This window comes from Opisthorchis viverrini, assembly GCF_000715545.1.
Source record: "Opisthorchis viverrini unplaced genomic scaffold opera_v5_84, whole genome shotgun sequence".
NCBI lineage: Eukaryota > Metazoa > Platyhelminthes > Trematoda > Opisthorchiida > Opisthorchiidae > Opisthorchis > Opisthorchis viverrini.
In genome coordinates, this window is record NW_008751741.1 from 87,164 (window position 1) to 114,678 (window position 27,515).

The 27,515-nt window shown below is 41.9% G+C and overlaps 2 protein-coding genes across 2 annotated transcripts in view; both read left to right on the forward strand.

Moving 5' to 3' along the window:
• The window catches only part of T265_04853 (hypothetical protein), a gene marked incomplete at both ends in the record, with an annotated part of 28,657 nt that extends 26,904 nt beyond the window's left edge, over positions 1-1,753 (forward strand). Inside the window, one exon of the mRNA XM_009169707.1 lies at positions 1,139-1,753. Within this exon, the coding sequence (XP_009167971.1) occupies positions 1,139-1,753 (615 nt within the window). The remainder of the gene's footprint in view (positions 1-1,138) is intronic.
• Positions 1,754-2,863: 1,110 nt separating this feature from the next.
• Positions 2,864-27,515, forward strand: part of T265_04854 (hypothetical protein) — a gene marked incomplete at both ends in the record, with an annotated part of 73,000 nt that continues 48,348 nt past the window's right edge. The window contains one exon of the mRNA XM_009169708.1: positions 2,864-2,973. Coding sequence (XP_009167972.1) covers positions 2,864-2,973 — 110 coding nt within the window. The remainder of the gene's footprint in view (positions 2,974-27,515) is intronic.

Here is a 27,515-nt window from a genome sequence, read left to right on the forward strand (position 1 = left end):
GGTTGACAGTACTTTCCAATGTATTAGTTCATAACTTCAGTGGCTGCAATATATATATATATATATATATATATGCTGATGGGAGCTGTGGTGTTTAACCCGCTTCTTGTTAAGGACTCAGAACCTAACTCAGGCTTGATTAGCAGTAAGGATGGGCACGATATTATAAACCTAAGCAGAGTGTGGAAGTTATCCCGCCCTTACCAAGATTTCTATGTATCAACACAAGTGCACCCTTCTCACACTACTGGGTAGAGGAGTACGTCAGCCTTTCCACTTGGTATTGAAAATTGAGCGAACCAACAGGGAAGTTATTGTTAATCAAACGGGTTTCACCCTTCAAATGGTTGAAACCAAATGCCAGGACGATTGCAATCGACATTTTATGGTCAACGGTCAGGCTACAGCTTGTTCCGAAATTTTTACAAGATGGTAACAATACCATTTTGAGGCTGTGTATTTCGTCATTTAGTTTCCTAAATGACTTCAGTACATGTAAATCGGAATAGAAGTAGAGTACATTTTTGATTAGTTAGTGTTTGTTCGTAATCATCTTCTCACCAAAGTGTCATTCCTTAGAATAGTCCCAAGCAAACAGACTATTTCCGGCGTCGTATTCTAAAACAGTTCGGATCTTTTCATATAGTCCTGTTGGATACCCAAGCTCCAGATAGACAAGTTTGCTACCAAACCGCTGTGCAGTCAAAGCATTTGAAAGATAGTTGTTTTGTGGTAATTAATCATGTCGATCTTCTGTGTTGGAAATGAATTACTACGAAGGCATTATGATCACGTATCGATCTCCTAGAAATGCAAAAAAGAATCTCAGACTTTTTACTTTCAGCCTGGTTCAGAAGCAGTCAGTCAGCGAGCATATGGAATTCATACTAATGCACAATCATGAAATTTTGAAAGGACTGTCGTTTTCTTGTCTTCCAAGACCGGTGAGGATACATCTACGTCCAAGACATTGCACACGATGTCTTCAGATTAGAGATCTTCCTGGTTAAAACTTTCTCAAATTGATTTCATTCTAGTATTTCATCTTTCATCCAAAAGACTGTCTACTGCTTAGTCATTCAGTCTTTACAGCAGGCACGGTACTGAGTATCCGTACATGTTCCTTCTTGTTTTCTAGCCGACGGCCACCCAAGGACCTCTTCCTTCATTGTATGCAACCAGTGACTCTCGACGTGCTCAGTTGCTGATTCCCAATTCCCCTTATCAACTTCTGCTTACCCACCAATCATGTGACAACAGGAGCACCTTTGCCGGACATCAGGAGGTAACTCCCCCATCAGCATATAGGGGCATTGTTGAATCATCAAAAGTAGTTTCATTCTGTAATGAAGAACGTTTTGTGCATCCGGATCGCCAGTTAGGCAATCACGAAGCTGCATTCGTTAGAGATGGCAGTTCTCTGACAGCTTCTCCAACGAACTCGATGAACAAAGACCCACTTGGTTCAAAACCGGAACAATCACCATGTTGCAGTGAGATTAAGACGCCAAACTTCCACAAACCACAAACCACCTCATATTTTCCCCTAAATATCCATTCATTAACAATAGGAGACGACTATCAACAACTGCATAGAATAGAAAGCGCTAGATTTCCTGGGGACCATGAAGAGCGCATCGTGCAATGGGCAAATGGAATAGCTTCTATGAAAGAGGAATTTGATCAGTCAGTTTCAACCGCTAGAACTGACGAACATGCGACTGTTTCTGCAAACCATCTTAGTTTTGTATAAAACTACATTTGACGCAATATTTCGTGACATACTTTCTGGCCTGCTGGCAACCGTATTGGAAAACCTTTCATCATTCTCTACATAACATGTTCCTTGCCCTCTTCAGAAACGGTGTGTTGTTTGATCCAATTTAATTTGATTCTGGAGCACTTTGAAACCTGTACCGTCAACAAATAACTTGTCAAAAGTCCCCAAGATATTTGTATAGTAAATATTATCCGTCGCAAAGGCGTTGCAACAAAAGTGTTTTCCACAGATTATCGTGTAAATACTACGCAGTGGTTTTTCTGCATCAGCAGCATACCAGTCTCTGTGTTTGTCGTTCTTTATCCAAGAAGTCGACCAGAGAATGCAGTTAATAGTGTGAAGTCAGATAGTTTATTTTTCTCCTGTAATCTTCAGGAGGGTTTTGAGATTCTTCATCAAAAATGTATGAAAATAGCTTCACGAAAAGTCTTGAAAATTGGCCTGATGCAGAGATCTGAAGGGACTACCCCGACGTACCAAATTCACATGATAAACACTGTCCATTTCAAATTTGAAAAAAGCCACAAAGAGCGCCTGATGAATCGGCACACGGAATTCGAGGTCAGCAACAGTTGGGATTTTAGTTCGAAAATCGTTTTTGGAACTGACGTGACATTAGTTTTCAGGCTAGCGAATTCCAGACCATGCCATCTCACAGTGGACAATGCCCGTTCCAGGGTCGCCTGTCGCCTGAATACCAGGAACAACGTTGCAAGAGATATTTATCTCGTACAGTTGGACTTCCATTCCGGGTGGAGAGTAGGAAAGTGATTACACTCAATCGGGATGCAATGATAGTTTGGTGCTAAGTTCAGCTATAATGGGCCTACTCAAATTGAAGGTCAGTTCAACCATGCCTATCCCATTGTAAATGGTTTCAATCGCAAGAAATCGAACTTAGCGTGGGTATACAACGAGGAGATGACATGCGGGGGTTTGCTGCAGGTCGGATGAAAGGTACTATGCGATACCTGAATTTGGACGGTATTCTTCAAGAAGATACATATGAGTATTACATTGCTCTCATCTAGAGACCTACGGCAGAGTAAACACTTGAGTAACCAACATCAGTTTTGAATACACATGACTGCCGTGACTGGACTGAAGAAAACACGAACTAGTCAGACTAGTCTGACAAAATGCCTGTTACCCACCGATGTGTTAGAATCTTCAGTCAATATACTTTGGACTAGGTGAGTTCATTTTCACCCGCATCTTACAAAGACAATGAGGAGAATCCCTGGTGGGAAAGCAGAAAGTTTGCACTCTTAGATTTGGTTTTATCACCAATTCTCGGAACCTTCAGAATAGATGGGTAGACACCAAACTGCCTGTCTGGTGCAGCTGAAAGCTGAAGCTGAAAGCACCAAATGATTGGTTACCACGAAGTTTATATTTATGCACAATCAAGTTTTTTCTCATCTTAATCGGAATGATGAAAGAGTACTCATGCGTTTGCTTTTGAGGATTAAAGGCTACAAATACCAGTGACCATAATTTCTGCTCTAAAACAAAACACAAGAAGAGTACTCATGCGTTTGCTTTTGAGGATTGAAGGCTACAAATACCAGCTTGTCAGTGGCCATAATTTCTACTCTAAAACAAAACACAAGGAATTTTTTGGTAAAATCATACGTGGAGGGAGTTCCTCGGTGGCCCAACTTGGATGGAGGCAAAATACGGATGAACTCATTGTCAGTTATGATTGATGGTCAAACTATTATCTAGTTAGATGACTCTATGTTACCATTCTTCGTCAGGTGATTCTGAGTAGGTCCTTTCAAAAACTCATGTACGCCCACAACGCTTTATTGAAAGAAAGCCAGGTTAGATAAGTGCACGCACAACCCATTGTGATGAATATATTTTCACGCCACTTATAGCCCCGTGCATTCCTACATCAACAGGACATCTGAAATTCTATAATTCCAGACTATTGTAAGAGGATCAACTGCTGATTGGGCTATTTAACTAGTGCACTCAAAATGGAATGCGGAAAATAGCATTAAGGTACCAGATCACTCAACTGTCGAACGTTGGTCAGTGTGCCCAGAGATGTGGGCGAAACGAAAACGGCACATTCCTACTTTAGCAATCAGTTTTGCACATAAAGTTTTTTTCAAACTACTGTCGAGAAAACACTGTTAACTAAAATCTGCTATTTCGGAATATTCTCGAATAAAGCAGTTCTGTAGAGTAAAGGTTAAACCCATCGATTCTGAGGAAAAAAGACACAAGTGACACCCATATTTTCACAGTCCGTATTTCCACTATATCGTTTCAAATGGTGGCAAATGGACGAGCAGTACTCGACTTGAACCCACATCCTTCTGCTCCAGGCTTCACGCCACATTCTTGGAATAATGCAACATCTATATAGGTGCCACACATTACTCATAAAATGGTTGAAAAATCGTTGACAGCCCGTGACCGGTTCTGCTCTACTTAGGACGCATCAGGTAGTCACAGTCCCCGAATTTTCGTCAACCTTATGTTCTACTTGGACCCAGATCACATGAAATTCAACAAATACACAACAAATCACATATGAATTTGATTTTTACTGAAGATCTTCCTGAATCTCTCGTTCATGCTACCCCTCAACTGCGATACTTTGAATATCGTATCATTCAAAGCATGGGGCGACCTGGTGCAGCACATTCACGACAAATTGATGGCATCATCCTGATAAGTGATAAAACTTTCACATGACACGGCCGTAAAATAGCAAACAATGTGTACATCATTGTGACATTTATAATGCCATGAGTTTCCGCTACCAACCGGCTACAAACCTTACCAGAACAGATTGTTGCTATAATATTCTGGTATTACCTGAGAAAATTCCTATAGCTTTCCAAGAACAATGAAAATTCACGTGGTTGATTTGAAGTCCCTCATCTCGTGTTACTCTCTTTTTACACCGAGGCAACTCTCCACGAAGTGCTAACTTAATAGGCAGTATTGGCGTAAAAAATTTTGATTGAATTAACACACTTAAAGAACCAGTGATTTTGAAACGTTTTGAAAGGTCTTCACTCAAATTAGTTGTACCTTTAGTGATAAATCAGCAAATCACTTACGGTAATGTGGACAAAATGTGCACTGCACAGTGAGGATAACCTTTGTCCACCTTCGTTAAATACGTTTCAGCCTGTGTCACCTGCTTGAAAGTTAGCATGTAAAATATCTTCGGGCTTCAAACAGTTACCCTTTTGACTATTTATTTTACCGAATCTATCTCTGAAGTTGTCTCTCGTTAAACAAAATCTTTACACTTTCCATGTTTAACCGAATTTAAAAAAATATGGTCTGATTTTTATGCCTACACTATCAAGATTTCTGAATCATATCACTGAAAACAGCTTAGGTTTTCGCAAGGTATTGGACGGATATGGTAAGGTGTTTGTGTATTCCTCGAAAGTTTACTTACTAAAAAAGTCTGTAAATGAGACCATTGGCTACTGATAGAATCTAAAAATGTCGAGTGATCTTAATTGCAAGGGTTGTCCTTCTGCTGCACAGGTTTTGCAGAGCATCTCTTTTTAAACCCGTACCCATAGAATTGCCTGCTGTTTATTTAATCAGAACCACAAGTTTCCGGAATAGGTGTATGGCGTCCGACTATTCGAAACTTCCTGGTCTCTTCAATAAGTGTACCGCACAGTTTAGTAAAGCGCTTAAGCATGGAAGCGATTTGAAATTACCATCACTCTTCTCGATTACTGCCAGAGCATACGGCACAGCATAGTATCAGACGAGCGAGATAGTCCAGGAGGAAATATCGGTGAACATGTTACTAATCATGTAAAAGCAGATGCCGACTTAAGGTTAGACAAACAAGGATGCCTGTCTTGTTTGATTTCAGAACGACCATGTCTTCTTCAGGTGGTATTTTTTTGCAGACGGTAAGGTGATCTTATTTGGTGCTGGGCCAGTGAGCCGATCCCAACGATCAATCAGTGTTTGGTAGATGACTCAGAAATCAACAATCCGGTAACATGATTCATTCTGGATCGACAAATTGCATGTTTGTAATAAATAGCTGTTAGGTGATTTTCACAAAGGAAACTACTCACAAGGTTGCTGAGAACTCTTCGACAGCCCACGACCGGTTTCGCCCTTCTTGGGGCTCACCAGGTAGGCGCAGTCCCCGAGTTTCCGTCAACCTTATGTTCTACTTGAACCCAAATTGAACGGTATTCGCCATATACTCGGGGATTGAGCCTACCTGATGAACCCCAAGAGGAGCAAAGCCGAGCGTGGGTTACCGAAGAGTTTTCAGCAGCTTGTGCGTTGTTTCCTTTATGAAAATATGCTGTGACATCTTGAATGTCGTGCCAACTGAAACATGAGGTGGCCTATGTGCCGCACATTCAGTTGTGGAATATCATAAACGAGAGATTCAGCTGAGTCTATCGTGAAAACCAAATTGATTTGCATATGTGTGTATTTCTCGAAGAGCTTTTAGGTTATTTTGATTACCTTTGTGTCTTTAGTTTAGTCACTTATTATGCCACTGAGACTAGAAACGTCTTTACAAACTATTTCCTTGCTGGAAGCGGTTCACGATCAGTAATTTTTAATGTTACATTTTGCCAAACACTATGAATGGTGAGGACATAATAGGTAGATAAACATGTAGACAATCGACCGGCGGAGATAACGCGCTGACCACATGTAACAACCACGGGTAAGTGGTGTTAGTTTTTTGGAGGGTGGATAAGCCATACGACTCAATGGTTTACAATCATGTCAAGATATTTCCACTCAGTTCGAATTTCTGGTCTTCGCAAACATGCCCCACGTTTTTTTCCAGTGGAAAAAGACCACTGTATTCATTTCGGACGTCCTAACAAATGCAATCCTGGTTTATCAGTAGCATGTTTACTGCAATACGGAGCATACATGTACTTTAACCTGGGTGAATAGCTGTTGCACAACTAGAGTAGCTCTTAGATGTGATATCTTCTAGACGTGCTGAACTGCCATCAGACTTGCTGAAAACTCTGCGAAGATCCACGAACGGTTTCGCCCTTCTTAGGACTCATCAGGTAGGAAATGAAAACAAGTGGTGTTAGTTTTTTGGAGGGTGGATAAGCCATACGACTCAATGGTTTACAATCATGTCAAGATATTTCCACTCAGTTCGAATTTCTGGTCTTCGCAAACATGCCCCACGTTTTTTTCCAGTGGAAAAAGACCACTGTATTCATTTCGGACGTCCTAACAAATGCAATCCTGGTTTATCAGTAGCATGTTTACTGCAATACGGAGCATACATGTACTTTAACCTGGGTGAATAGCTGTTGCACAACTAGAGTAGCTCTTAGATGTGATATCTTCTAGACGTGCTGAACTGCCATCAGACTTGCTGAAAACTCTGCGAAGATCCACGAACGGTTTCGCCCTTCTTAGGACTCATCAGGTAGGAAAATGAAAACAGAAATTGGGCTGGGTTCAATTAAGTCTATGATCAAAACAGAATTCCTATGTAGCTGGGATTGTTTGGCGAATCCCGTCAAAGATGGCTTCACGTAGAACATGAGGTTGACGAAGACCCATGGACTGAACTTACCTGTTGATCTTCATGAAGCTTCAAGAAGAGTTTTCAACGACCTTACGAGTAGTGTGTTGCGTCTAGACAATGTCTCAAATATCATACCAACTGAAACATGAGGCGCCTCAATGCCACATATTCAGTTGGAGACCGTTGCAAACGAAAGATTTGGCTTAATTCGGTAAATCCTCCCCGTTAAAGCCGGTTTTTTATGCAAATGCGAATATTTGGAGCATCAGCCCTCTTTTGTTTGTCCTCAAGATCACATTCGTTTTTTTTATATCTGTCTTTTGCCAGGTTTTTCAAAGTTCCACTACACTCTGTTCCACCCCGCAGCATCTAATGATATACGGCAGGTCTGGTATTGAAGTAGATTGAGTGCCGAAACAGGCAATATCAAATTGATAAAGGAAGTCAACTGTCCTTACAGTTACGCATGGACGGACGTGACAAGCCTACAGACGGTTTACGGTCACAGCAAACCTGTCCAGTGTTCGGTCAGGTGTTTCCAAGACTTCTTCTGTGGCATACCCAGATCTCCATGCCACTCTTTCATGTGCCAGTGTGGAACTTGCACTACCGAGCAAAGAAGTTATATTACATTATATTAGTGTATTATATTGTATATCCAAGTAATGCTCAGTGTCTATTTTGTTCAGAACATACATGATTCACGCAGTCAAAGACCTCTAACCACTACCAATCAAGCTCATCATAGCATATGGTGGACAAAGATAAGTTTCAGATGACCGCTTTTGTTACTGTTTGAATCCATCCTGATTCCAAAGGATCAGGGTAGGTGGTGAGCCCCAACACTGCTACAGTAATCGGAAAATTAGGACGAGAATGACCAAGCCAGGGTTCTTGTTCCATCTCCGTCCAGGATAGACATCGCAAAAGATCTGGATGGCTTACTTAAAATGCCAGTCGAGATTTCTACATCATACAATCCAAAAAGCAGTTGCTCCATTCTTATTAGGAATTATTCCTTGTGCATACTTCACAAAAATCCAGCGCGATTTGATTGTGCTACCTTCCAACCGAACGCTGAGGCCTAAACATTTCAGCTACGATCATCAAACTGTTCAAATGAGAGTGATGATGATACGAATTCTACAAATTCCAAACACCTGGGGTTCCACTGGTGGGCTTATTTACAAAGAAGGTGCAATTTTTGTCAGGTGATATCTTCTGCTTTTCTGTGGACCACTTTCAACCCTGTTTTGGTAGATTCAATTTGAGACTAACTGATTCATAACCTGCGTCAGAATACTTAAAAACTGGTCGTGGATGTGCACCATAGCCATGAAAAATATGATATTTATCCATCTGTAACATTGTATGGAGGGAAGGTTACCATAATAACCGAAGAAATCATGAGGAGTGAGATTCTACCAGGTTGCCCAAGCCCAGATAGGAACAGTTGAACTACCGATATAAAGTTGGAATCACAAACCTTCCAGTAAGTATGTTCATGCCTTAACCAACGAACTATCTTGAGATCATCAAGTGCAAAAATCTCACCATCTACCCGATCACGAATTTTATATCCAATTTATAAATCACTGTGACCATAAAATGACGTCCTGGGATGATTGTGTGCCTAGACAGAGGGCTGGGTTGATACCCTCTGTGTCATCTTATAAATAACACCACTAACGAATGATAGTTACATGCACATCTCGGCTTTATTCAAGAGAGCATTTCCAAGATAACTCGAAACACATCACACATTAATCCCCAATAAGTGACAGTTGTGGGTGTTCACAACGTAAGTAGATGTATCATGTGAGTACCAAGAAAATGAACACCCCAGAAAGCTAAAAATATCCGGCTTAACAAAGAACAAATCTTCAAATCAGACACGAATAGGATTTTGCGCGTCTTACAAGGTATAATGGAATTACGGCAGTAGTTATTCGTGCGGAAAAATGGCTTAAACGTTGAATGCCAGAATTTGATGCCTCTAAATGCAAGGATTTGCTAACGTTCGCTGAGGAAAAAATTCTACAAGTTGCAATATTTTTGGGGAAAACTAATGGGAGAAAGAGTACAGTGATCGGACCATTGGATAACGAATAGAGAGTCTGGGCGGTCAACTCAAAGCGTGTTATTTTATAATTATATTATACTATGTTGAATTAGATACCCAGTTTGGAATCGGTTGAGTCTTCTGTTTAGCCCATCCTCATTTGCAAATGCGCGTATAATTCTACTTGTTTGCAATTTCGTGATCAGTTAGTGAAGAACATTGATAAAGTCTTGTTATTAGGCCCGAAGAAGGGTTCAACCAGTACTGAGCACTCGAAAAGTTTTCATCAACTTTATGAATGGTGTGCAGACAGAAAAAAAATTAAAAACCTTGAAGGACGACAAAATTCTTTAGTCTAGTGTGCACTCATGAAAGATTTCTGAAACTGTAAACGTTTCTTGGATGAAATCACATTTACTAATGTAATGGAATAAAATATCGAAACGGGTTTGTCTTTGATAATCTTTCTCTCCGCATTATCATGTCGAAACGAAAAATGGTAACTAATGGTTGAGATAAGTGAACGGAACATTAAAATGTTTATGCGAACTCCGATTCACTTATTGGGAAGGCCTCGTTATGAGGTGGGTGGACCTAACCATCGTGTGGCTGGTTCTTATTTCCCCGTGACTGACTGAGCCAGACTGGTTTGAGTGTCCATGCAGCACTCGCAGAATCTCGCCCTACTACGTTGGTCAATCGGTTCTTAGAAAAGTAGTCCCCTAGTCCTACAGGTGGGAGTTGGAACCTGAGGTGAGTCCCGACTGTAGTGTGAAATGAAATGTACGCAATGCATGAACCTTTGAGGTTCTGTTCACGCTTGTCAGTGGGACATGTATGGCGGCAAACCGGTGTCACGAAAGATGTGTGTGTCGGGTCACATTACGGACTTTTTTGTTGTATGGCTGTGAGACGTTACTTTTCTAAGCAGTGGGACTGGGACGTCTGTAGGCCTTACATAAAGCCGCGGCTAGCGTGGGTTCGTACTGGCAAACCCGTAATTAGGCATCTGGAATGCTCTTTGGCTCAATAGGGACTTCAATGAAGGAATGCGCCCAATACCGGAAGCTGTAGTGGTCATGCCATGTAGTGCAAATGCCGAGACATTGTTTTCCGAAAAGCGCGTGGTAATCTGTACCCGATTAAGATTGATGCAAACAGATTGGTGGACACCTTTGACCTTGTAGAGTGTTATGAAAGATGTTACAAAAAGTTTGGATGATTTAATTAGAACTAGCCCTTTTGGATGGAATTCGTGTTTTTCCCCATCCACCGACGTCAAAATGGCTCTTGTGGTCAGTTTCATCATAGTCGAGTAAATAAAATCCTTGTTCAGGTGACTTCGGTTGTAAACAGTGACTGTCCGTAGAAAACACCATTGGTTTCAAAGTGTCGTCTTGATAACATCTAGGGTCACAAATTCATCGTGTTCAGTCACCTACCATCATCTTATTGCCCTTAAAATTGTAGAACGGCAAGTACTAGGGCAGGCTGGAGACAAACTGCGTCTGAACCACAGGCTGTCTCAGCGATCCAGGTCACCCGGGCGGGCACATGATACACGATACAGGTTGCGCAAGACCAACAGGTGTGACCTTGAGCGACATGCGTGTGCACTTCGGTGCGCGAGTGCATATACATGCGTGGTGTGTGCGTGGGTGTGCCTCCGGATATCGACTTTTCCTTCTTCAAAGAATTTCGTGAATGTGCGTCCTGATAACCAAAAGCGACCGGTGAATCGATACTAAGCCTACTTCAAGTGATGAAGAGCACTGAGTAAATCTGTTGACTTCATGAGTAGTTGAACGAAGGAAGTTTTGGACGGCTGGTGAAAATTCTCCGATGGCTCTCCATGGCACCCATCAGGCGAGCGCAGTCTCCGAAGTCCAATCAATCTATGTTCTAATTGAACACACTCGACGAGATGCGCTGATTTGCAAATTAATTTTATATTAATGGAAACTTTTTTTGAAATCAGAGGTCTCACGTAGGTTTTCTTGCTACTTTTGAAATTCCGAAAATAATAAGTTATTTTTCAAGTGGAATACTGGCGTACACAATCATAACTTTCTCTTCTAGTTTGTACAGCCTCACTTTTGCTGATTTCCTCGAAGTCAGCTCAGGAGTTAGATGCTTGTTCTATTTCAAGTTTTCAAACGGCTGTCTTGTTTTCTTCCGGCAGCAAAAGAAAAATGGTGACGGGCCTGCACAGGAATAACCATGACCGTATTGCCTTGCCACCATGATAGCTGACGTAGAATGTCACCGGAAATCCGGTGTTGTCGTTGTCTTTGATGACAGTCTCTCAGTCAGAGCATGCCGAAAACCAGAAATGTTTCGACCTTCAGTGTACACGGCAGCGGGTGAGTGTATGAAAAAAAACGTCTCTACAAGAATCCTTTGATGACAGTCTCTCAGTCAGAGCATGCAGAATACCAGAAATGTTTCACCCTTCAGTGTACACAGCAGCGGGTGAGTGTATGAAAAAAACGTCTCTACAAGAATGTGGGTGAATCAGGCTGATGTGACGCCGCGTCGTGGTGGACGTTATGTTGCTGCCATAAAGCACCAGACAATTTTGAGTTCTAATTTGGAAAGTGCACAAGATTCACTGACGGAAGCGCACTAGCGAATAGCTTCTTAGTACGTTGTGGAATAAAAATCATATACTACGAGGGCACTTTGTCCATTTTTGATCTGTGGATTTGGTTTCTCGACCAAGGTTTATGGTATAGCCTCAGCCTAGGCTAGAGGACGGCGCTACGTGATCCCCAATCGTATTCAGTAAATCATGTGCACAGCCCTCTGGCTAGGTTTCTATGGTAGACGAGGTTTTGTCATTGGATGCTTGCAAAATAATGCCTTCAAAGTAATTCCGAAGATATGAAAATTTCACTTGCAATGGCTTGCTGTATGTTTATTGAAGAACCTGTAAGACACATTTGTTTATGTCATCCATCGAATTCATTGCAGTAACCTACGGTTCTGGTCGTCGGATTATCCCTACCTTGGAGTGTGATGATACATTACTACCTTAATCTCCGAAACGTTGGTTAAAGTTGTCGTTTTAACAAATAGAATAGAAAATACAAACACAGAATAGAATAAGATTCTTAACACGTATGAAAGCAGCAATGCCAAGCTCCTGCATAATCTTTCGCTCCAAATGGACGAAATCACTGGGGAATTTGAGCATGAACGTGGATGACATTGCTGGTTGAATTATTGAGTGTCCTATGGTTCAGAGGAATCTATTTGTTTTTTCTTCATGCACAGGCGGGCAAGAAAGCCTACAAATGTGACGTGTGTAATCGTTATTTTTGTCGCCATCATCACCATCTTCATCAAAATCATCGACAGCATAACATCAGTGTTAGACACTGATGCATCGGTGCCTTTGCATTATATTCGGCTGCAAGAATCATGGTTGTACATGGGATGGGATACTAAGCAGGAGGATAATTAGGGTCAACATCCAAAATCTGCTCAAAAGCCTGACCGCAAGCCATCAGTATCTGATGAAAAATGTCAGTGCAATCCTTTTTGAAAGAACAAGTCGCCATACATGTTCTAACCCCCGGGCTGGAGGACCAGCACCTCCACCCATTGATCAACATATTATGAGAGTCTGATAGTGTCACACGGATACGACGCACACAAACCGTCACATCACGGTCAGGTCCAGTTTCTTCGTGAAGGTCGCGACATAGTTTGTTTCCGTCAGATCAAATGAACAAATACGACAGCAAGGACACTCTTACCTCTCTCAGCTTATCCATGGATTCTGCAGTTAAAGTTGTCGTCAGTAGTGTGGAGGTTTGGAGACTTCCAAATGTAATATGTTTATTGAAGAACCTGTAAGACACATTTGTTTATGTCATCCATCGAATTCATTGCAGTAACCTACGGTTCTGGTCGTCGGATTATCCCTACCTTGGAGTGTGAAGATACATTACTACCTTAATCTCCGAAACGTTGGTTAAAGTTGTCGTTTTAACAAATAGAATAGAAAATACAAACACAGAATAGAATAAGATTCTTAACACGTATGAAAGCAGCAATGCCAAGCTCCTGCATAATCTTTCGTTCCAAATGGACGAAATCACTTGGGAATTTGAGCATGAACGTGGATGACATTGCTGGTTGAATTATTGAGTGTCCTATGGTTCAGAGGAATCTATTTGTTTTTTCTTCATGCACAGGCGGGCAAGAAAGCCTACAAATGTGACGTGTGTAATCGTTATTTTTGTCGCCATCATCACCATCTTCATCAAAATCATCGACAGCATAACATCAGTGTTAGACACTGATGCATCGGTGCCTTTGCATTATATTCGGCTGCAAGAATCATGGTTGTACATGGGATGGGATACTAAGCAGGAGGATAATTAGGGTCAACATCCAAAATCTGCTCAAAAGCCTGACCGCAAGCCATCAGTATCTGATGAAAAATGTCAGTGCAATCCATTTTGAAAGAACAAGCCGCCATACATGTTCTAACCCCCGGGCTGGAGGACCAGCACCTCCACCCATTGATCAACACATTATGAGAGTCTGATAGTGTCACACGGACACGACGCACACAAACCGTCACATCACGGTCAGGTCCAGTTTCTTCGTGAAGGTCGCGACATAGTTTGTTTCCGTCAGATCAAATGAACAAATACGACAGCAAGGACACTCTTACCTCTCTCAGCTTATCCATGGATTCTGCAGTTAAAGTTGTTGTCAGTAGTGTGAAGAGATTTGGAGATTTCCAAATGTAACTCAGCCCTGTAAATGTAGCAGTTTAGCTGTAGCAACCTATCGGGGTCTAGCTGCCATGCCACCAGAAGGAACCACAAGGGCTGGGATACTACCAGATTGCCCACGCCTAGACACGGGAAATCTTCAGGCGGAGGTCAGGTTCGAACCACCGAACTTCCGGTTAGTAGATTGGCGCTCTAAGCTATTGAGCCATCTCCCATCTGTGCCCCTTAAACCACTGATTGTTGCTGGCCTCGTTTACGGTTAGTCTGGATTTGTTCACGCGTGCTTAGCCACGTAAGAGATCTGGCCAAATGAATGACCGATGAGTAGTGCATTACGAACCATTGTTCTTGTTATATCTGCTGATTCGTCAATCTGTGGTATCTGCTGCGGACCCGCTCCAGTGCCTAATGCCGGAGAAAATGGACTCACGGAAGGGAACACGACAGCTATGCTCCGAACAAGCGAGTGCGAGAGCGTGAGTGCACACGAGTGCAAAAGTACAACGGTCTCAAGCTATTCATTGGAGGCACATGTCTGAACTTGATCCAATGCTGACGCACACGGCCTGGATTTGGCACGAGGCTGCTACGTGCTGCATATTGCGGGGACGTTGTCTGGCCTTGATCAACGCTGACTCGCGCTGTCCGGGTTTGATATAAGGCTGTGACGCGCTGCATATTGAGGGGGTGTTACCTGTCTGGTCAGCATCTATCGGAGCTGAGGGTCTCAGTAGATTTTGGGCATTCAGTGGTTGCTTTCAGGAAGCTGACCTTCCTGATAGTTCTCCTTATTGCTTTGCTGTCCCTCGATAATTTATACGCACAGCAGTTAAACACGGGTGCTACCACGACATCTGGATCTTATGTGCCAGGTATTCAGGGCTGCGAAATCGGCTTCCTTCGCCTTCACATGTCTTTCGTAGATTGTCATTTTCAAGCGTGGGCAAGCAATTATTCTTAATTGTCTTAATGCGCTACCTATAAAGTTGTTGTGATCTGTCTGAAGGCACGCGACTGATTTTGCCCTCTAGAGTTCATCTAGTAGATGCAGTCCACGAATTCCCGTCAGCCTCATGTCCTACTTGAACTCATTTCGGACGGAATGCGTCAACTACCCTTATTTGTATACGCATTTAGTTTTAAACGGGAGACTCAATTGAATGCAGCTGACATCTGTCTTCTAGGGGGGTATGCGCCTGCTACCTACAGCATGGGAAATGTGTATCGGTAGGAGCTGTAATCTGTACATAAATCGCATGGTGGTCTAATCATAATTCAGCGGCAGTTCATCAAGTGTGTTCGAGAACCATCCAGTTACCTTGATGATGATGTGGAACCTGAGTAATAAAAGCTCCAGGTTGACGCTTGTTTCTACCTACTTAACGTCGGTATTCCGGTCGGAAATGAATCCAGTAACAGTTTACTTTAACCTGTCCCTTCAAAGACCCTAACTGCCCAATAATAGATAGCTTATGCGCGAACTCCAGTGTGTTGTTTTCATCGAGAGACCTTGAGTCGTTCCAAATATACTGAAGGTACTCAAACTCTTTAGCACTGTTTTACCCCCATGTTCATCATAGTTCGATCGTTTCCGGAGGATGATCACATGTCTTCCATTAAAGCGAACTAATCACAGTTTGTTTCACACAATGACCTGAATTGAGGATTGCTGTTGCCAAACCATTCCTTTGCAATTCGTCTCGCTGATTGACATGACGCCAGTGTGATTGTTTGATCGGATTGATTTTAATTTTGTTTGATTGAGAAGATGCAACCAAGTGTATTGACAACGAGTAGAGATGGATTGAGTCGACAGGTCCTGTGAAGTTTTCCACTCGGTAGCGTTAGGATGAGTTGTTTAAATTCGTGGAATTAAATATTGTTTGTTGATATCTGTCAACACAATCGGTTTCGAAAGCAACACACCCTAATTCAAGGAATCCTGTACTCAATTACTGTGAGGTCATTCGCATAATTTTAAAAAATATATTATATGCGGTACAGTATGCTTAAGAATAATACCAATAAACACGTTATTCAACGTCACACTCATTCCGCATGAAGGACTTAAAAACAGGGACAGGAACTAGCGAAATATACTCATTTGCAAACTAATTTAGTTTTGCGAGGGACTCACCTGGAATCCAGCCGAATCTCTCCGTTTTGATGTCTCTAAGCAACTGAAAACACTAAAACCGAGAGATTCGACCGGGTTCCAGGTGAGTCTCTCGCAAATCTAATTAGTTTGCAAAGAGCGTATTTCCCTAATTTCGTGCAATTTAGTTTCAAGTAGAACATACGGTTGACGGAAACTCGGGGACTGCGCCTACGTGATGAGTCCCAAGAAGGGCGAAACCGGTCGTGGGCTGTCGGGGAGTTTTCAGCAACATTGTGAGTAGTGCATTACAAAGGACAGGAACTGTTTCCACCTAACGGTCGTACTCTGAGACAGTTATACATCACTCTTTTCCAAGTTGTCCGTTACCGCTTCTCAGCTAAAAATAATTCAGTAATGTCCAAATCCATTTAAACAATATGGTTTCACCAAACACTTTGCAATCGTGCGATAAACTAGGTGAAAATAGATTCACTTCATTCTGGCTCGGTAAAGTGTCAAATCGTTTCAGCATACGTGATCGGAATCAAGTAGAGGTTAAGAACATGTGACATGGTAGTCTGTCGTTATTGTTTTGTTTTTGTGCACGTCGCATTATAGCGCGACTCAGATGAACAACGTATAACATAGCAAAAAGGCATAACATCTAAAAAATGATCTTGAGGGTTGTGCGTAGATTCGACTTTCTGAGGATGTTTCCACGTGATTTTCTCTATGCTTGACTGAAGACGCTGCATAATGTGGGCTCATTTGTGTTTGCAGATTCCAAGTAATTGTTTTCACTCTAGGGCTTTAGTTGAATAGACTAGCATAGTTGCAAGACTAAAAAACTGTTTTTAAGCACTGATTTTGTCACGAGAAGAAATCCCAAATTCAATCGAATAATTTAGAGTATTAGAAAATACTTAGTAAAAAGAACAGTTACCATTACAAGTTTCTTTCGTGGATACACTCAGGGCTGATACATGCCTCTTTATCGTTGTAGAATCGTGCTGAAAACCGACTAAGTAAACTCGTATTTTTTTGGCTTCTTTTTCAGTAGCTAAAACGACCTCGTTCTTTCGTAGTTACTCTTCCATCCGTCGACCTCAAGAATGTCAGCTTTCTGAAATTCTACCAAAAACAGGCATATAGAGCGTGCCTTAAATGCATAAATATTTGCTGTTATCGAGGACGCGGTCGCCTGCTCACTTACTGCAGCCGAGACCTTATTGGTTGCAATGCAACAGGTGGAACTCTCGGAGAACTCATTATCGCCATGTCGAGAGATAAACGAACGGCTTCAGCTAGTGGCATAGTCAAATCAAACGCTGGGTCCAACAAATGATCTGGTAGATTAACTGATGAAGAAATCGTCCTGAAAAGGGATCCACACCAAAAGATACTGTAAAAGCAACTCTGTCAACGGTTCATCAATTCTTCTAACTTACACTTCATCTCAAACTTCCATGTTTTTCTTATCGGACACATTGAAGTCATGCACAACAATATAAAAAAATATTAATAGGACAAGGGCATATAAACATTCTGGCTGGTACTTAACAAGCCATTTAGAAACACGCACACTGTGGGACTAATCTACTTTTTATTTCTACTTGTAGCCCCAGTGGGATGAACCAATGAAGTGTCTTTGAAAATGCTTACTACGAACAGAATTTAATCAGTTCATTCGAGAGTATCCACATCGTATTCATTGCGATTTGGGCACAAAGGATTGAGTGTTGTGTGATCATTTGTTTGGACCTATCATTAATCCAAAAACACTATTTTAGGGGTAGGTGTTACCGTGATTGACCTTATGGACAATATGTGGATTAATGTTTTATGCCATCTTTCAGAGACGCAACGAACCATCGTAAATATAGTAATGCACAGAGCTAAGCTGATTTGTTCTGATTAGGTCTTTAAATCTACTGAGGTAAATGATGTTGGGATAAGCTTTGGTGGGACAACTACCCGGTATGTAACATTCAGAAGGTGTTAAATCAGTCGTATTCTGAGAACAGAACCATTCTATCCAGTGTCTGAGGCTCCTACCGCACACAAAATGTTGAGTGAATTCGTGAAGTTTTACCTAAAAAGTTAACTTACATACGGTGCTCAAACTAGGCAAAGCCACCGATAGAAACTCAATACATCCTATGAAACCAGTCAGTTGGATGGATCGATTTGACTGCAGTGTTAACTACTTAGGAGAGATGAGCAGGTGACCGAAAGTGCATGGTGCATATTTTCAGCCCCGAACTCCCTCACAATTGGAAAATCTTCAAGGACTCAGATGTTTTGTTGTACGCGTCTTTACAGAAAACCACGGTGTTTTATTTGACCAAACTCAGTGTGCTCAAAAGGCCTGGAACTGCACGCGGAACAACGCAATGCTGAGGCTCTGTCAACTCACACACAACCTAGGTGAATCATTTAAAAATAACAACCTGTTTACACATTCTCCGTGGTACTAGTTGATACTTATTCAACAGGAGCGTGATTCTCCGTGGTACTAGTTGATACTTATTCTTACTGGCTGAAATCAGCTTGAGCCCATCCAGATACAAGTGTTGCGCTGTGATCGATCAAGTAGCTTCTCAAAGGCACACTGATAGAAGCCCGTCAACCTTTATTTTTGTGTGCTTTGTGATTTCGGATATATTACTCAAGATAAGGTTCACCCAGCGCGATCTGAGCTAAACGGCATCTTTTCACAAATAGTCAGACCAACTTATATAGTCGTGTTCCACAAAGATGAAAACTCTCACATGTCAGAATTGGGACCTAGAGAAAGTGAAGTCGTTTTTGGGGAATCAAACCTGAATCAACCCTAGTTTGAAATCAGCAGCTTGCATACTTTCCATCCTGGTTAATAAGATTCTCTAATTAGTCCCGTCAGAACCCTGGACCTGAGAGATTTAACGCGAAGTGTCAGATCGGCATTTAGAATGTGAGTGTCTGTGCTAAATTAGTTCTGGTATGCACGTGAGTTACTCTGTTCTGTGTATGGATTTTTGTGTTCTTTGTCTCGACCTCCAGGATTAACACTAAATAAATCACCAGGACTTCCGTGCCGTCGAGTTTTCTTATCGTACAGCTTACCTGGAAGAGGTTTAAGCCAAGCCGTAACAAGGTTTCATCACAGGCATTTTCACCCTATAATTAGTGTTGCATCTACAAGCAACATCAGACTGGTTGTCTGTATCCAAGTCCGGCGCTTCTTAGCTTATGGAATCCATACTACTGGTAGAAATTTAGTAGTCAAGTAATGAAGCTAAACTACACTCACCAAGTACCTCATGTTTTACCTGTTAACAGATGGCTTCAGTTAGAGAAACAGGCCGCTGAAATGTCATGATGATAATTGGCTACTAAGTCATCCATGATCAAACGGGTTTTAATAAATGTTTCCACGTTACAAGCATAGTGGGGCAATATGCTAAATGCCCTCAGAGATCCAGCCAATGAGCTGAACGTTTCTATCAGGAATTCCTTCGGAAAACCGGTGGTTGCGATTTCCAGATTAGGACTGTGTGCCGGTCAGCGTCTGGCGTTTCCAGAACAACTTTCTTGAAGCTAACAAAGGTTAACAAGTTGATGTGCACTAGAAGGATTTTTCGACAATGTGTGGCTTTCGTGGTATGCCGATAGACACAACAGGATTTTCAAAATGCATTGCTTTTTCCGGTTAGCGGGTTTTTCTATTCCCGGTCTTCGTAAGTAAATCGGTGTTGCTATAGTAGCACAAAAAGTCACTATTAGGCCTGGAAACATCATCTAGAACCTTTTTTACAACGTGTGTGCACTCATGCTTCGCAGGGTAACTCACGTTTATAAGGAAGGAAATGACGAGGCTACGCTTTCAGCAAAATATGGCGTAAAAGCACATTGAAGTGTTATTGCCATTTCTAGTATCCCATTATTCTTGTGCCGTTTCACGTATTTTAACTTAAGAATGTATCGTTGGAGTGAGTTTGCTCTGTCAGTTTGCTCTTACTACAACGTCAACCTGTTCTGTGTGTTTATTTACAATGGTAATAACTCATTTGGGGCTTGCAATTTACAACGGATCTTATATGATTTGTGGTACATTTGGAACAAAATAAGTACGTAACGTACTAACTGAAGCATTATTCGTTTGGTCTACTGGTCATTTCAGAGTGATATCATGGTGATAGCAGCACCAAAAATCATACCACTTTCGGAAGCTTCTATTTATGGAACTATTAACATAATTGGAGAAAAATGCACAATATACTTGGTTAAAGCACGCAGCTGTGGTTTAGTGAGGGTATGCTTTATGACGCTTTCAAGAGCTAGGCGAACTAGTTATACTAAGCATGTGTGAAATAAGTCCAATACAACGAGTTCGTTGCACACGGAGTAAATTTTGATGAGTGCCATGTCATCGTGGATGAAAACTACCAAGCAGGAGCTGTTCTGAATCCCCAAGACACCACAGACCTACTATTTGGACAATCCAATGCTTGCATATAAAACCCAGAATAAGGGGAATATTCCTCGCTGGTGCCCTCTGGTTCATTCATTAAGCACTCATATTTGAATTTACCACCTGAAGATGACTTACCCATTCAGTAGACCAAAAAGCTGGACAAAATTATTTCCTTTGCCGATATTTTAGCCTTTTAATGTCCTACCTGCAGTCCTCTTTTTATCCCTCAGAAATACCCAACTCCCGTGTGTACGTCTCCGCATACCAAGAAGCATTGGCACTCGGGCTCAGCTGCTTCAGCAAATTACGTCACTCAACTTGCAACATAAAACTAGGAAAACCCCATGGTACCGTTTAGTTATGTGGTTCTGTGTCCACTTTTACTGCTGAATTACCATCGAATGGTTTTAACATGGCTGCCAATAAATGTTGGCCATAAGCAACGCCGGTTGTGGTAATTTATAGACGTGAAATGCAATGTAACGCAACACCTTATTTTGAAGAATCCTAAATCAAGAAGATCTGGAAAAAAACAATATAACACTAGAATATATTTCCTAATGCCTATGAAGTAGTGGTTATTCAGAGTTATTATTCATCGATTTGATAAGTGTTATAACAAAATATGTTGTCAACTTAGTGTCTGGTTGGAGAACAGCAATCTGCAGTTTCAAAAACGTGAAACAGTAGTTCATTGTAACCTTAAAAAGAGTTTGAAAGCCGCATGGTTACTTTAGAGTTGATAGCATTTATACTGGTTGTCCCAGAACTACAATGGGAGAGCTTTAAATTTACCGTTTTTTGTGAGATTGTATGATGCGGCAATTTACCACGGATGTTTTCAAATTTGAAACCTGGCATTCACCTCGGTTCAAAAAAAGATTCTTTCGATGTGTGTTGACCAGGAAACATTCAAATGTGAATTTTATTTTTTCTTGAAACTGCGTGGTTAACAGTCTGAAGCCCTAAGAACACTGACGCCAGATTGTACTTGTAACCCTTCGGTCTTGGTGGAGGCACAGTGTGAAAACGTGGGATTCGAATACGACTTGGAAGAGAGCTGGCAGGCTGTTTTCTCGTAGACATGAATTTGGTAACATCCGGCGGGGGCTCCACCTAAGTTTACTGCGTGTCTTGTAAATGTTCCATCTTTGCCTGAAGTTTTTCCTGAAAAACTAGGAACGAGTATTTAATTCAGATTGAAAATTACCTGCCTTGTGCTCTCAAAATCTAGGCCTTTTTCGCATCAGTCGTCACGAACAGACTTTAAAATACTGTGACTGGTCGTGCACATCCATAAACCATTGAGCTATACTGGGAACTATGTGTGTGACACTCACAGAGCCAGGTTGGTCACTGTTTACAGGTCTAACCAATGCGGTTTCCTGGTTGAAATTTGGAACGTGTGTGGTGACTTGCTCATTGTTCTGACGATTTACGCCAGCCACCGCTGCCTAGCGGTTGAGTTTTTGAGATATAGCCTCGGTTGGGGACGCTAATCGTCCTCCTGTATGGGTCTGGGAGGCATGACAGTATCCCAGCCCGCGTACTACCATGGAATACAAGTAATTTGATGCGGCGTAAGTGATCGCAGGTGTTACCAGCCTTACGTGCTGCATAGAGCAGGGTGGATGGGCAAAAGAAGCTACGGCCGATGCATCCATCCTTCCTCTTTCTACGTTCTTAGTTCTTCCCCTCTTCCACCCATTTCGAGTGACATCTTCGTAGGCCAGTTCTTAGGGATCGACAAATTCGTTTGCCAGCCATTGCCGCCAGTAGCAATATTTGCGGCTAACTCAGCCGCCGCGGCCACAGACAATTTGAAGTCATCATCCGACGATCAGTTCATCTGGCATGATTTGATGTTAACACTATGGAGCAGGTTGAACACCAGCCTGCTCTTGCACGTACACTGGACTCGCTTTCCATTGATACGTGCTCTTTGTTTGAAACGAGGTTTCAAGATCCAAATGCGGTTGTTGAACTGACGTTCCCAACGGTTTCCTGTCCCTACTGGAAGCCACTGCCGTCGGTTCTGTGGTGTCGGTATTGTTCTAAGTCACAACCGAATGGTCTCTTGTAGACTCGTTAACCTATGATAGTTGCCTCGGTGCGGTTCGCTCAGCAACATCTGTGAGAGCATCCCATTCGACAACTGTTACCTGTTCATCCTATCTGTCTAAGCTCCGGTCTGGAATTGACGTGTAGATTACATATCCAGACTCTGTCAAGTGTTAGAGCAACTGAATACTTATTGGCACCCAATAATCTTGGTGTCCCTTGACTTTAGCAGTGCGTTATATTCCGTCATCCGGTTAGTTATTCTCAATACACTTGTGCAACAGGGTATGTCCCAGAAGATTTTAAATGTCTTGCGGTGTTTGTAGTGCGGTACATTTTGGCCTGTGAGAGTGTCTTCAAAGGCCTTCCTAATGGTAGAAACATCTGACAATAATATCATTCCCTACATTGTTGGTAGTGTGAGGAGATTTGGGATTTTTGTGGAGATTTCCTCCTGTAAGTGAAGCCAATCTATGCTGAAAAACGTGTGTTCAAAGTGTTCAAACTACTAGCCGGGAGTTCACGAGTTCGAGGCGCTTTGGAGTTTCGTGAGATGATTTCGTGATGACTCCCAATAAGGATGAAACAGCTGTACAGTGCTTCTCGGCTATTCAGCATAGATTGGCTTCACTCACAGTACGAAACCTCCACAAAAGACGAAATGAACGCACAATCTGGCTGGAAACTGCGTTTGTTCACTTACAGGACAAAATCTCCACAAAAGACGAAATGAACGCACAAATCTGGCTGGAAACTGCGTTTTTTGACCCTCACTGATTGCAACATCAGAAAGATACACCACTTGTTTTCAAAGGACGCATGTATCAGATTACAGTGCACGATGCATTGATGTACGGCTGAGAGAATCGGCCAATTTGGGCGGAGGATCTGAGATATCTTCAGGTCTTTGATAACTGATACCTCAGACACATGGTATGGATCGACTGGAACCGAAAAATTCGCAATGAGATTAGGAAACCGGGTTTTGGTGAAGCGGAGGGTAAATCCTCAAATGAATGTATCTGTTGACCAATATATCCACCTATCTATCTATCTATCTGTCTGTCTATCGATTCGTCATTTCTACAACCAAAAAATACACCACTACATTTTTATCAGAGTTATTCTTGACGGTTCCTTGTTTTCGTTTTCTAAATCTTTGTTAGTCCCAGCTGTTTTAACGACAACATGACTCAGTGGCACAGAATGCAACTAAACAAACAGTCCATAGGCTTGTGAGGCAGTGGAGGACACTGGATGAGACTTTTTCGTGGGCCGCTAGATACTTTGGATCAGAATCGGTTGCTCCAATCCGCCTTGTAATTGACTTCAAAACACTGAGTCAACCAGATGTGAAAATCGCCTATATGCTCAGTTGTGTAGTTCCGCACAAAACCCCACTTTTCACTTTCATTAAAGCCTTCTAGTATGTGGCCCATTATGCAGAGAAATGTAACAATTAAAAGGTCGGATCTATCAACAGACATCAATTCCCCATAAGGAAAAAGTACTGAATTATCAGTAACTCTGTTTTTAGAACGTGATCAATGAGCATGCTCCTTAAACCTATTAGCTGCGTCTTGCAGAAATGTGCGCTATCAACTGCATCAGTAGAAATCAGAGAGCGGGATCGCTAACGGAAAGCTTAAAGATGGACTGAAGTGATTAATTCGAAAGTGGCTCGAGGCTATTAAGAGTAAAAATCAGTCAAAACGGATAGGAAAAATGCGGTTATGTGATTTATCAGTAGATACCATCGTCAGATTATCACTGATAAGCTGCAGTCCCCATAGGAGAACATTTTCGTAGGAATCACACCATGCTGGATGACTGTAAAAAAGTTTTGCAGAAGTACAGTACACTTGTCGAAGGTTTACAGCTAGCTATAAGCCCTCGGTCGAAAAACAGTTTGAGGGTATCTGTGCTCGTGAGTCGTGTCCTTTGGTTTCCTTTTGATGGAGACATTTTACTGGGTCACTGTTAGGATGTCTTTTATTTATACCGCCCCATTGAATTATGCTTACTTTGAGCATCATTTAAAACACTGAATTATCAACTATATGTTGCCCAACCGCAAAACGCTCAACTACTTTCCTAACTGTACTCGTTGACAATATGAACCATTCATTTCCAGACAGACATCTCATTTGCCAAGTGAAACAGAGGTTTCTGGACAGCTCTCTCAAAATTCGTCTCCAGAGCTCGACGCGGTAAACTCGCTAATCACACTTAAATAGCGGGATTACATAACTGCGGACGTCCAGTGTGATGTAATCCCTATCTCGAGGGCCTGAGATAAACAAATCCGCAAAGCCTTCTATCAGCAGTGTGTGCGCTACTTGTCTTCTAGACCAATTTATTTGAGGGATTACAGCTCTGATGAATGGAAATCTCATGCATCACAACAGCAGAAACACGCCGACACTTTTCTCCCTAAAACGACGTTGATGGGGTTGTCGACTGTTCAAGTTAAACGTTTGACAGTTGCCTTGGAATAAAATGATATGAACGTAAAAAATGCCCTGCAAAAAGCAGAAGAAGGTAAAAGTTTTATATTACATCGTGAAACTGGAATTCGACACTGAATGGTAGTACTCAGAATTACTGTCCAACGGAACACGTTGTGAGGCTTTTAGGAACTATTCATCAAGGCACCATCAGAAGAATTTGATCTGTACTCGTTGACAATATGAACCATTCATTTCCAGACAGACATCTCATTTGCCAAGTGAAACAGAGGTTTCTGGACAGCTCTCTCAAAATTCGTCTCCAGAGCTCGACGCGGTAAACTCGCTAATCACACTTAAATAGCGGGATTACATAACTGCGGACGTCCAGTGTGATGTAATCCCTATCTCGAGGGCCTGAGATAAACAAATCCGCAAAGCCTTCTATCAGCAGTGTGTGCGCTACTTGTCTTCTAGACCAATTTATTTGAGGGATTACAGCTCTGATGAATGGAAATCTCACGCATCACAACAGCAGAAACACGCCGACACTTTTCTCCCTAAAACGACGTTGATGGGGTTGTCGACTGTTCAAGTTAAACGTTTGACAGTTGCCTTGGAATAAAATGATATGAACGTAAAAAATGCCCTGCAAAAAGCAGAAGAAGGTAAAAGTTTTATATTACATCGTGAAACTGGAATTCGACACTGAATGGTAGTACTCAGAATTACTGTCCAACGGAACACGTTGTGAGGTTCTTAGGAACTATTCATCAAGGCACCGTCAGAAGAATTTGATCTGTATGTATCTTCTAACCTCATTTCATACGGAAACAAACGAAAGTGGTTGATTTTCTATTGGCCATCATTTGCATAGGTAGTAGTATACTTGAAATGTCCAAAGCTGTTCGTCAAAAACAGATATAGAACATCGAAAGCGTTAGATTACATTTATTTACCAGTACCGTACTTGTCCACAATCAATTTGTGGAGAAGTTACAGTGACCATCACGTGGGTGGCTCAGAGAAAGGTCGTTGGCAGCGGAGTAAATTGAAATAAGTGCATTTCTAGACGTTAGCAAGGATACCCTTTGAAACAGACCGCTTGGAATTACTTTTCGGTCGAAAATGGGGATTCAACTGAGTCGCAGCCACACCTCCATTGAGTTGAATGTGCTGCAACATGTTCTAATCGGTGCAATGTTCTAGGCATCGCAGTGCCCAATCCAGAAGGAATAAACTACTTGTAATTCAACTGAACACTCTTCGGTTGCCTACCACGAGATTTTCTTTTCTTCATCAAGTATGTGCAGTCTCCGGATTGTCCACCAAACTTACTTCCTACTTGAACTTAAATTATACGCCATTCGCCAAATGAACTCACTAACAAACTAAATGGATTTCTTACGGGGGATTGAAGTGGATCTCTCATTTGCGATAGTTCTGAACTCGGTGTACTCAACGGTCCGTCACAAAACACTTCGAATGTAAAGGTGAACAAACTAGTTCTAAATTCCAATTTAGAGAATTCGGATTCTCGGGACAACAGGATGGAAGGAATTCCTCGTCGTATGCACGAGATCCTCTCAAAATAGGTTGAGTGGTGAGCGTCGCCTTAGGTAAACTTGACTCACCGACTAAAGTATCCATTACCTTCATCACCCGACAATTCCGCAACCGCATCATTACTGTCATTCAGTCGCTTCACGGGTTTATTTCATCAAAGTGGATTTGTGTGGACGATCACATACCGTCGAATTCTTGCTACTACGACGGGTTTGGTACACATCTTTATTACTGCCAAGTTTTTAGATCCATAAACGTCATTCACAATCATAATCAATGAATTTTTCCTGATGTACGACAGATTATACTTCGCGGAGTTTCTCACACTGCTCACTGGACATTAATGGTATATCATTTCTGCAACTCTGTTCTTGTTCGCTGGTTATTGCTCAGTATCGTCTACAGAAAAATATGATGGGTGTGAGAAAATAGGGCTAAACAAAAGTCAAGCCGTGTCTGGAATCTCACAATGAATGCTGCAGTTTTCTTGTGAATGCAAATGACGTCACCAACGCAGACCAATACTGAGGGTTACTGGTGTTCTATTAATCCTAGTTTGAGAAAAATTCGGTCACACCGGATCAGATGTGATTATTTTTAGTCCAGTAATTGTTAGTGGGATAAAAGCTCCCTGTGACTAGCCGTGGTTGAGAGGTGGAAGACTTATGCACAAGGATGCATCGATTAGTTGGAACGGTCGATTCACCGATAGGACATATTGAGTGCTTTTCTTGTCTTTAACTGTCTGCCATATCGAAATTTCC